Raw genomic sequence first — 11,966 nt, 5'->3', positions numbered from 1 at the left:
GAAAATTTGTTATCATAATTGAGCTGATGAGGCTTTAATAGACATGTTTATTGAAATTTTGGATGTCTAAAAGACTGAGAGTCAACTGCTTTCAAAAAAGTTCAGTTTTTTATTGCAATGATACTTCTACTGAGAATTCTAAATCTTGCATCTGGCATATGCACTCTATACAAAAGGGACTAAACCTAACACTGACACTAATAAAAACAAAAGTAAAACTAAACATTGTCAAGCAATGAAAAGTAAAAACTAAACTAAACTGAATTAAAAACCAAAATACAAAACAAAATATAAACTAATTAGTAAATCCAAAACTATAAAACTCTGGCACAACCTGCTTTGTGTTTATTCTTTATAATATCTATGGTTAAATACTATAACTTGGAGCTATACAGTTTGGGGTTTTTTTGTTTGTTTTTTTAGGTATTTTGTACACCTTATTTATATCAAAGACATTATATAAAATAATCAGAACACCTGTATATTATACCACAATTTGCCAGTCAGTTTAACATAATTTAAATAAACTAAATTGCTTATAAAGTTCACACACAAACATCAATACTTCTCTAAAAGAGCTTTAACAATTAGTGATCATATAACCTTTGTCTGGCTGTTGTATTAGCCAAATGTATTTACAAACTCCGCTTGGTGTACCTCACCCATCCACAGGCGTAACTCTCATTTTATACAGGGGAGGGAAACAAATATTGCACAGAGGTTAATATCAAGATCATGGCTTATCTCTTAAAATTAGATGATTCAAATATTATAATTTTATTTTAAATTGGTTGCATGAGTTCATATTGGAAACAGCCTTAACTTTGAATACAAACTTTCAGGCTGTAAGACAAACCTGATCATAAATGCAGTGTAAGGAATTTTTGATTCCCATTTATGTCCTTTTTTTCAAAAATTAAAATGTCTTTCTTTTGGGATAAAAAGTAACAAGTTATCCAGACTTGTTATACAAAGTTATTGTAAGATTTGTGGCTTACTATTGAATCACTACAGAGCTTTTACCTCTTGTGTGCCGCCATCTCTTTCTTATTACTTTAAATAGTTTAAAAGGAGCAGCAAATGATGAAACAAAAACATTTTTGACTTTAAACTATGCCTGTATCCACCCGAGCAGTGCTATAATCGAGCTAAATGTTAGTAGATTTGTAATTTTGTGGTAGGTGCTAGTGTGTTAGCATGCTAGCTAATAATCGCTTGCACGTGAGGCCGATAAAAAAAAAAATAACATCAGTCTTGAAGGTTTTTAAAGGGTGGTAGCACCACGGACGCATATATCATCTTTTGACAAAATAAAGATAAAGTATGTAAGAACTGTACTTTTTAAATTCAGGACTTTTATAGGGGACAGTTACATGATGACAATAATCACCTGAACAATTGGGAATACTGATGATATTTGCCCTCTTTTGATGCTACTACTACTACTACTAATAATAATAATAATAATGATTTAAAATTCCTGACCAATATTTTAGTCACATTAGATTTTTTTCCTCTTATTATCTACTATGATCATGTACTTCCTTAAAAACCATCCATCCATCCATTCGCTGCCGCTTATCCTTTTCAGGGTCGCGGGGGGCACTGGAGCCTATCCCAGCTGTCATAGGGCGAGAGGCAGGGTACACCCTGGACAGGTCGCCAGTCTGTCGCAGGGCCAACACAAAGGGACAGACAACCATTCACACTCACATTCACTCGCACATTCACACCTAGTGACAATTTGGATTTTCCAATTAACCTATCCCCACAAGCTGCATGTCTTTGGACGGTGGGAGGAAGCCGGAGTACCCGGAGGGAACCCACGCAAAATTAAGCCAGTGTTTTTTGATATACCTATTCTAACAATATTCTTTTAAAACTCTCAATTAGAATGTTTGACTTTTGTGAAGTAAAATAAATAACTCAATATCATTTAACAAAAAAATAACATTTAATATGGAAAATTAAAATCAGATTAGTTTCTGCTGTTGATTAACAATAGAAAAGACAAAAGGCATGAGTAGGACACTTGAAACATAGCAGTGACTTTCAAAACAAAACCAATCTTTCTCTATAGTTTGGCCACCTGAAATTCTTGCATCAAATATATGTTAAGAAGACTCCATGCATAATTTTTTTTAAAATTAGAAATTCCTAAATATTGGTAATCTGGGATCTTTAAAACTTACAGCTAAAGGCTAAGCCTGGGTCTACAAGTAGCATTATACACTGATGTATTTCTGAGAAAAAGCAGACCAATCTATGGACACAAGACTAAACAGAAGCATTTTTCCATAACAGCATTTACCTGCATGACAAATAATGGTATAAAAATTACTAGAACAGTTAAAAGGGGAGAATTTGAACAAGATGGACACATAAACAAAACCTAGATAGCAGATTAACAATAATCATATGTATAGTGATCTGGGAAAGATAATTTCTCTACTGTACAACATTTATGTTCTTTATTATCAATAATATGTCAGTTTTTTGATGCAACAAATAAATCAACAGCTATTAAAAAAGGGTTATTGGACATTCTTGGATTTTTCTGCTAAAGTGCAAAATGCTCATCTGTCACAATGAGGAACCAAATGATTTTCTGTAAAAGCTCAATTTACAGTTTTGGTTCATGTTAGACAGAAACACCAAATAACCCTGCAAATACTGAATCAAAATAAAAGAAAATAAAAGCTCTTAATTTAAGAGACTTTGATTTGGATTATCACTGCCACAAGAAATACACTTGTATGGACTCATAAGATAAACTACTGACACTAAAACGGCCCAAAGTATTCAGAGAAATTTTTTTTTCCTCCCCTCAGACAACTGTGCTTCTCTGTAAATAAATAATCTTTAAATTCAATTTCATGAAGACGATTTACTTTGTATATATCTGCGTATCAGAAATGCGCCTGTGCAGTAGTGGTGTAATCGATGCGATAATTGCGGAATAAATGCCATTCAATAACAAGTTCACAGTACTTTGGATAGCAAAGCAGACTCAGACGTTATCATCAGTGCACTTATGTGGATGACAGTCCAGCTGTACAATGCCCTGTTCTTCATTACAGATCTTTATAACATCAGAAATATCCTTCCTAAGAATACTAAATGGCAATGTTTCATTTAGAGGTTGTGTCACTGTTTACATATATTTTTTCTAAGCAAGATCTCCACAGGTGTCCACCTTCTTACACAAAAAAACCCCCAAAACAACCCCACAGCGAGCTTTTATCACTGAAAGTATAGATGTAAACAAAAACATAAATGATTCAGTAGGTGTGCTGTTAAGGTGTGATAGTGAGTGAGTGAGCAAACATGCACAGTGCTCGGGCCCCAACACTGGCTCACCTACTTTAAAGCCATTTTTAATGTTAACCAGTGAAACTGCCACGGAAAGACTCTACTGTTCATGTCGTGTGAACAACACAGCGCTACTGGTACCATTAGTAACACGTACTTTCCCTGCTAGGACAAGTGAGTAGTATCCACTTTGTTAAAGGCTTATTTGGTACAACTTGCGACTGGACACTTTTAGACCCAAATGTTTTTAAGCAATTAAACTGGGAGAATGTCTCAGATTCAGACTTTAGAATTAGCAAATACAAATCAAGAGAACTCAAGTCTTACATTGTTTATTGTCTTTAGCGTCTTCTAAACTGTTGTGTTTTATGTAATAGTTTTCAGACAGGTATTTCACATCTCACACTCTTTTGTGTTTGGAGTGTTGTTTTGTTTTGTTTTTTGTTGCCATTTAAATCTGAATATTTGCGTTGTAATTTATAGAAAGTAAACCTTCATAATCCCTTAGCACATGCTTCTTCAAACACTCATGTTTACTGCAACTGTGAACACTGGTGTCAAACATGAGTAACATGCCAGAACCCTACACTATTTCAAGTCTTTTTGCATTCAACAGACTTTCTTGGTTTCACCACATTTTAAGCTCGATTGACCAAAAGTGGAGAAAATAAATAAAGACATTAAAGAGGATTTAAGGACAAGTGTGGAGACAAACCCACCCCATTTTGCATTAACCAGCAGCACTAATAATCAGTTGGCCAAAGTGCTCAAGAACTCTCAGGAAATCTCATCATTTTAAACATTTAAGCTTACTTAATTTAAAATAAAACACAAAATGCTGTTTCCCACACCATGATTCCCCTTAATTCCAGAGGTGATGAAGAGTTCTCTGAAAGCCCTCAATCCATGTGGAGTAAAAGTGTAGCGGGCACAGTTACAGTTTTCATGGGTTGGTAATGCTTCCCGTCAGGCCTGTTTTCAAGAACTCACCCAACAAGGCAAAGACAAGTCCTTGCACGTCTGTCATTACATGACTGCAGTCTGTATTCTCGATGACTACACAGCAGCAACATAAAAGAAGTGGGATCGTTACACTCACTCCTTAGTACAAGGACCAATGACTTTGTAGAACTAGTGAAAGTATGTCCTACTTAAGCCGTCATGTTTAATGAAACACGGATGAATAAATGAATAATGCTGGTTCTCAGTGTATCACAGGAGGATGATTCTTTCCAGTCTTAATATCGACACACTGTTCAGCTGTGACTTCTTGCTGTTCCCAACTCGTCAGCCTCTTTGCTGTTGGCTGGTACAAGGCCCAGTGAAGCTCTTTGTTACCCTACTCCTCCTAGTTGGTCCCTGAAGAGCCCTCTTGGTCACTGGGCAGGGCACCGTTGATCTCAAGAAGGCTATCGATTCCCAGATACCCAAGTAAAATATCACTTCGGCGGTGAGAAAGGTTCAGGATGTCCTCGGCCAAACACTGTGGAGAGGTGAAGCGGACCTTGTCGTGGTCAAACATATCCTTAAGGTACTGCACGATTTGTTGCTGCAGGTGAAAGGAGAGAAAACAAAATGAAAAGATGGTATGATAATGTGTGTGTTGTTAAGCCACGTGAAGACAACTTCATGTGGCTTAGTTAGCTCTGAGCCACATGAATGCAAGTTCCCCCATCATTGTTACTGCAGCTACTACTACTTTGACTGTAAAGGCTCTTGCATGTAATGATGTCTGTGGCTCAGGAGCTGCTACTTAAATCTAAAAAATATTGAAATTAGGTTTGGCACAAACTGTATATAAATGTGCTCTAACAAAGCAGCAGGCAAAGAACCTTTAGAGTTGCATTAAAGGAAATGTAGGTTTAAGAGTTTCACTCTGACTCTTTTCTTCCAACACTGCACTTCTATAAAGTTTTATAACCCGATTAAAGAAAGTATCTCGCAGCATCTTGCATCCTCTGCTGTACATCTCACTATACAATTGTATAAATTATACATTTAGTGTCATGTGCTGTAAGAATTGTAGAGTTGTACATTATGCTAGTGGTTTTCCTGCACAGAGGATAGTGTCTGCTTGCACTGAAATATTTTTAAACCATATACTCTGTATGGCCTCACCTTAAAAATTGTGCACACTTCACTCAGGTGCTGCCGGGGTCCTAAAAAGCCAAAAGCTAAAACTGGGCTTACATGCTCAGATATGGCATAGAAGTGGGAGATAAATCCATCAGGAACCTGGAGAGAGCAGAAGAACAAGCTATCAGAATAAACAAATTTTTTTAGGTTTAAATAAAGCTGTTAAAAAGTATTAATTTCTAAAACTAGTATAAACTCACCATAAGAAGACGCCTTTTGGCTTTTAGGACAGACCAGCAAGCAGTCGCCAAAGCCTGCCAGAAAATTAAAAACTATTATTAGAGAAACCGTTATAAGCATGTTGGTGGAATATGGAGTAAGTGTCTGTGCTGATGCATGTGCATCATATTAACCGTTTCTTTAAAGCTGTCAGAGAGCCAGCGATTCCTCAGCACAGCCACCACAGAGGCAGGAGGACTCTCCAGGTCTTCGAATGCATCCATCAGGATGAAGTCCAACACTATGTCGAAAAAGTTCATACAAACCACCTGCAATGTTCAGGAAATGTGGACCATGAGGAATGGTGAAGGCATTATTTATTTATTTTTAGCAGCAGTAATGTTTTGAACTGCTGTGGCATCAGGCATACCTGACTTGGAACACATAAAGGACTAGATAGTGTTGTGCAACTGTTGTACAAGAAAAAAAACTTCTGTATTTTTTTCTTATCTACTGTGGTGACATGGAGGTTTGTAAGAGTGGGCTCCTGGTCGGTCTGTTTCAGATATACACACACCCAAGCATGTGTGAACATGTCCTATGGATAGTTTGAAGCTATACTACTGATGAACAGCTGGTGGCAGCAATGTGCAACATATTAAAATTATGTACATCTGACTCAAAGAGCTCAAAGAGCTGAGCACACTGTCATGTGTGTTGGTCATGAGTGGGTTATATCTGTCACAGAGAAACTAAAAAAATTAAGCAATCGGTCCCTTTAAATATTTTCACTAAAAAACCAAAAAGCAACAAACAAACAAAAAAAAATAAAATACAAATGTTAACTGATGTTTGCAATTAATAGCTACTGATTGTATTCACTTGTCACATTCATGCTTACCGTAAACACACATACACTATCACATTGATGTGATGACTTGAATAACAGCATGATTACTCACTCCTCGACCCTCCAGCTCCATCTTAGTGATGGGCCACGTTTCCTCTCTCTGAGTGTACAGCAGCATGTCTTCATAGCTTTCTAGAAAAGCTTTGGGGCTCTGAGATGAAGCAAAAGATCAAATGAGATCAATTAAAATAAATAATTACAGTTCTTTAAAATTGTCCAAAAGGACATTCATAACTGAGGATCCAGTGAGGAGTATTTTACCTTGTTCGCCTTTATCATTAAACCAACAATCATTTGCTTTCCGGTCTCCATGAAAAACGTACGATGGGTTTCATCTAACAATAGGATCTGGAAAAGAAAAGCATCACTGGTTTAATTTCTGTAGTAATTTGGTTTTAAACATGTATATACGTATGAAGTGTGGGTTTGCTGAAACCAACCTGGAATGCTTGCCTCACACAGTGAAGCTTGGCAAGGAACTCTTGGTCACTATAACATTCAAGTAGTTCAGTCCTGGTAAACACAGAAAGATTTATTTAAGTCAACAAAGGCTCATGCTTCTCTTGGCTGCTGTGTATTGGAGTATAAGATGTTTTGTTTTTTAGCACCACTATTACCTTTTGTTAAAATGTGCATTTTCACATCCAAAAAGTAACACCAGCATTAATTTGGAGTCTAAAAAAAATTCACTTTTTGCTCAGTTTTGGTCTCCACCAGTTTAACTGCTAAAGGCTTTTTGATGTTTGACAATTAAACTGCGTTTCTCAGTAGTTTTAGTTGAAAGTCTATGAGGGACCACAGATACAACAGACAGTGACTCATATGGCATTATCTACAGTAATATATACTATTTTTATAAAAGTATTTGTCAGTGCATCTTTAAGTATACAAATAAAAATGCCTCACATAACAGTTACCTCAGGGTCCTATAGGCCACTTTGTCTTCATGGACCAGAGACAGGGCTTCTTCATAAAGGGCTGCTGGCTGATAGACCTCCCCTAGAGACATGGGATCTAACAGCTGCACATAAACACAAATACCTCAGTGCACAGCCTGTATGTGTGTGTACACAGATGAATACACAAGTGAGGGGGAGGTTTTTTGAAGGGTCTGGAGTGTACTGTGTTTTCTGACGGTCGGTCTTTAGAGGGCAGGGGAAAGAAGCTCACCTCCGCAGCCGAAAAGAAGGAGTCATCAGAAGTGACAGTAGTAGCATCGTCCTCTTGCAGTCTATGGAAACTTTCCACTTGAGGCAAGATTAGCGTTCCTTCACTTTCTGCCAAACGAACAACACAAGCTAACTGCCAGAGCCAGACCGGAAGCACACATATATAGCTCTAAGCAGTGACAGAGGCCAAGAGCCAACAGTCGAAATGTATGATCTTTGATTAATAATATTTATATTGTCTGATAGGGTCACACAGAAATTCTTACCAAAGTCTGCCAGCACATTGTCTGCTGGGATACTGCTCCCAAAATCCTCCTGTAGGTGATACGCTCTGTGCAGTAGTGTCTCTAACTTCTCAGCAAACACTTTATTTTGGGCTTCACCCTGTAAAATAAAAATAATAAAGATACCACTTTAATATTATATAATAAATAACCCAAGAATTAGTTTATTTAGTTAAATTAAACTGGCACTGGGCTCTAATCCAGGAGGCAGACTAAGCGAAATTGATCAGCTTTTCTGGAACCGCATCACATTTTATAGTTAAATTTAATCATTTTATTTTATTTTTAATAAATAAAAGTCTTGCAACAGTTTATGACCAGTTCTTTTTTTCTATAATTATTAGGCAGTTGTTTAATGCACTGATGTGTTGCAACAACATCACGTAAAGTATTTGATTATTTCTGCCTTTTGAGGGATAAAAATGCTTTATAAGATTAACAGGAAATCTCAGCTTTAATGTTCCCCAGTGTAACCATTTATATTCTGACCTCAGCCTTCACTGAAAGATGACAGCTCTCCGGCAGCTATAGCAGAGATGATTTACTGAGTTACTTTTCATAGTGAGAGTTCAGTCACAGTCCCACTGTGCAAGTGGACTCCAATGCATATCTGGTTTGGGAAACGACAAAGCTTATGATAGTTGATAAACTGAAGCCAACGATAGCTTCAGGTGGTTTGGAGTCACTCCCATCTTAGACCCACAGAGTGATTTGAGTGATCTTCAGTGGAAAATATGTTGAGGTTCAGACTTTGAATTTCAGACATTGTATCTTTCAAAATGTTGCTTGACATCATTTAATGACTAGCAATCCCACCACACACTGGTAATAACAGTTTAATAGTTACCGTGGTAACGTCTCCACATGTTGCTCCCTGCAGAGCCAGGCTGTTGTTGCTGGATGTTGAGTGGGGTTGATGGCGAATATTCAGTGCCTGTTCCCACTTTCGCAGAGCCTCATCAAACAGCTCCATGCCTAACAGGAAGCGAAAAATTAGATTCAAATCCCAACGTTGTCTGCAGTTTTGCCCCGTCTTAAATGTAGCACACAACAGTTCAATTCACACATGGGCTCAATCAGATTTTACATAGACTAAAACCAGTTGTATGTCGGTCCAATTCATTGAAAGATTTTATTACTCACATAAAGTTCCCCAGTTAATTAAAAGAGAAATTAAAGGCTGCAGTGCATGTGCAAAAACAGTTTTAAGCACATTACTCTTGAGTTGAAAAATAATGGTACTGCACTACAAGTACCAGTGGCACAGAGCTACAGGAACTGGCATTTTTGCATTAAATTGATACGGATTAATATTGGTTGCAATGTAATTATAGATAGCTTGTGCTCTAATGTCAGCATGAAATAGTAAAAAGACCCAAAAAAAGTGGCTTTACGCTGTTTTTATATTAAACAATAAAAACAACAACAACAAACAAAAAAAACAAAACATGAGTTTTAGTGAATACTTACCCATTAAATAGAGATTCTCTGCATTAGCGTCCTCTACCGCCCCTGACTCTTCCACCACAGGCTCTGCCTCCCAAGGTGTGGATGGATTGGCAGACTGATTTGGAGAGCTTGGGACTCGCATCTAAGCCAGAAATGAGCATCCAGACACATATACACCCAAAGATGGTGAAAAAAATAAATAAATAAATAAGTCAAAGATAAAGCAAACATGACAAAAAAAAAGTATGAAACTTACAGATGCCAGGCTGTGTGATGAACTTGAGTGTTTACTGGGAGCCAGGGAGGAAATTCCACTCATCGTATCATTGCTTCGAGTGCTGGGACTCATCATCTGTCGACCAGTAAATGGGGCTGTCCCAAAGGAAAAACATTTCCTCACTGAATGTTTCACAGCAACCACTGCTGAAAGACACTAAACAGCGTCCCCCTCCCCTAAAAAAGAAACATAATATTCTGTCTTCACACCTCTCTTTAATGATGAGGGCCGTCCTGTCTTCATGAGCGACTCTGGTATTCCCACTGTCTTCTGGCCATCCTTTTCTTGTGTTCCCTGCTTCCTCTTTCTTCCTCGCCTTTTTAAATGATGAGCAGTGAGAGCTAGAGCCACACTGCCCAGTGCTGTGGCAAACAGCACCTTCTTCAGGCTAGGTGTAAGCCTCAGCTGGGAAAATATGGACTGACAGCAGAAGAAGCAGTGAGGATACGACCAAACATAGTGTACACTCTGTGTGTGCATTTGTATAAAGGTGTTTACCTGCCCAAATGTGGAATAGAGAAAGACGGGTATCTCTGCTACAGTCATGGCCAAAGCCTGAGCGATGGACATCCCTTCTCCTCGTCTCATTGACATCTCAGGAATTATAATGCCTTCAGGCCACAGCAAAAATTAAGTTTCCCCTCTGGTCTGAGATCAGCCAGCTCAGGACCTGCTGATGAACCATCCGTAATCAACCACTCTCTCATCCAGTGGCTAACTGCAGTCTTGTTGTTCTACAACAGATAGAAGCACCTACACTTAGGTACAAACCTTGTGCCCTAACTGCACAGCCATTATAATACCAGCTATTAGTAGAAACTATTTTCACTGTACCACTCTCCAGACAAAAACTTAACTTGTACAGGTTTATGGTTTGACCTGGAAGGAGAGCAGACTGACACTCTGCCAGCTACTACTTAACCAGTCTGGAGTGTCTGGTATGCAAATAGGCAACAAGCACGCCATTCAACATACTGTACGAGACAAAGCCTAACAAAAGATAGTAGTTGTGGCTTCAACATGAGAAACTGGTTGACTTTCTACGTCTCTGAAGCAAACTAGTGTACATAAAGCACAACTATGTTCCATGCAGACTTAAGTTATTGAAAACAAGGCTGCTAGTTGAAAGAACTTTGACAATATGTTAAAGCGAAAGCTAGCTGTTAGCCAGTCCAGGAAGCAGAAGACAGTAATTTCAACTGACACAAATTATTTTAGAGCTTTCCCCATAAATTCAGCAGCAGGGTTTATGTCTTTCTTTAAAGCTCAAGTCAAGGACAGCTAAATATTAGCACTAGCAAAGATGAAACTATCTTTTTAGATGAGCATATGCTAACGTCAGCTAGCTTATTCGGCTAGCCTTATCTGTCAGTCTGCATCATAGCATCACCAGGTCAAGCTGGCTTCAGAGCAAAGTCTGTGAGCTGACAGCTCACACACTTCAAGGCGGCTTTGTGTGCAGCTTCCCCAGAGGCACAACTAATAACATAATCCCTGCGTAGGTACATACCGTGATCATCCGAGGCTTCAAGGAAGGACATCCCCGTGTCACAGTCAGTGAAAGTCGCACGGTGGATTCTTTTTTTTCCCAAGGCCCTACGTAGTTAACGCAAGAATACCGACGCGGACACGGGCCAGTCGGGTGAGGTGTGAAGACAGTTACCTATTTCTTGACGAATCAGATAAAAGAGTAGGCGGGGCAAAGACTTTTCTAATCCAATCAGATATTAGTTCTTGAAATATCGTCACTCTATCCTGATCAAACAGAGGGGAAATACTGCTAGAAAGTTCAAGGCGGTGTATATACTTTATAATTAAAAACAATGCTAAAGGGACATAAATGGGTTACGTTTATTGAATAATTATATTCTTAATTATATGCTAAAGGCCATAACATTGGAGTCAGGCTACCAGAATAGTATAACGAGAAAAAGTATTGAGACGGCGTAGTTTAACCATCTGAAATAATGTTTATAAATTACTTTCCTTCTATTGTGGGAAAGAAAATTTACGAGGGGTACTGGAACGTCGCATGGACGGCTACTTTAAAGTAACCAAAAGTATTGAGAAGACTGCTTCCGGTTTTGGCATGTTTCTTTCAGAATAAAGGCGTGACTGCCCTCCGCATGTCTAATGTCATTATATGAATTTAAATACTAACAATAAAAACGTATACCATCATTGTTTATATAGTTAAATTCATAGTTATTATAGTTATTGTTATTAAAGTTACAGTTATTTCTGGTAAGTAATGTTTTTTAATCAAGTTT

General features: G+C 38.0%; 1 protein-coding gene across 2 annotated transcripts; it reads right to left on the bottom strand.

Moving 5' to 3' along the window:
- Positions 1–1,949: 1,949 nt before the first annotated feature.
- Positions 1,950–11,343, bottom strand: miga2 (mitoguardin 2). 2 transcript variants are annotated; one of them, XM_080874744.1, is made up of 16 exons: positions 11,207–11,343; positions 10,195–10,366; positions 9,906–10,116; positions 9,676–9,791; positions 9,441–9,561; positions 8,818–8,945; positions 7,953–8,070; positions 7,688–7,794; positions 7,435–7,538; positions 6,958–7,030; positions 6,779–6,865; positions 6,570–6,668; positions 5,802–5,936; positions 5,649–5,702; positions 5,431–5,547; positions 1,950–4,861 (listed from the first exon to the last, which is right to left on the bottom strand). In XM_080874744.1, exons 2-16 carry the CDS (start codon positions 10,288–10,290, stop codon positions 4,661–4,663), a joined length of 1,767 nt encoding a protein of 588 aa, XP_080730870.1. In that variant the 5' UTR covers positions 10,291–10,366; positions 11,207–11,343; the 3' UTR covers positions 1,950–4,660. The 2 variants fall into 2 exon arrangements, with proteins under 2 accessions (XP_080730870.1, XP_080730869.1); XM_080874743.1 differs by having other exon boundaries at positions 10,195–10,430; positions 11,207–11,337.
- Between the last annotated feature and the right edge of the window lie 623 nt (positions 11,344–11,966).

This window comes from Rhamphochromis sp. 'chilingali' (assembly GCF_963969265.1).
Source record: "Rhamphochromis sp. 'chilingali' genome assembly, chromosome: 2".
Taxonomy (NCBI): Eukaryota; Metazoa; Chordata; class Actinopteri; order Cichliformes; family Cichlidae; genus Rhamphochromis; species Rhamphochromis sp. 'chilingali'.
The sequence above is the reverse complement of the archived record's forward strand: the minus strand, read 5'-3'. Positions and strand labels throughout refer to the sequence as shown.

Bases quoted from the DNA above. Each gene is read 5' to 3' on its own strand.
- miga2 (XM_080874744.1), bottom strand. From the start codon at position 10,290: ATGTCAATGAGACGAGGAGAAGGGATGTCCATCGCTCAGGCTTTGGCC. The intron at 9,792-9,905 runs GTGTGAAGACAG...CCTTTGGGACAG, and splicing joins GCCCTCATCATTAAAGAGAG to CCCCATTTACTGGTCGACAG. The intron at 5,703-5,801 runs GTTAATATGATG...ATTTTCTGGCAG, and splicing joins CTGACAGCTTTAAAGAAACG to GCTTTGGCGACTGCTTGCTG.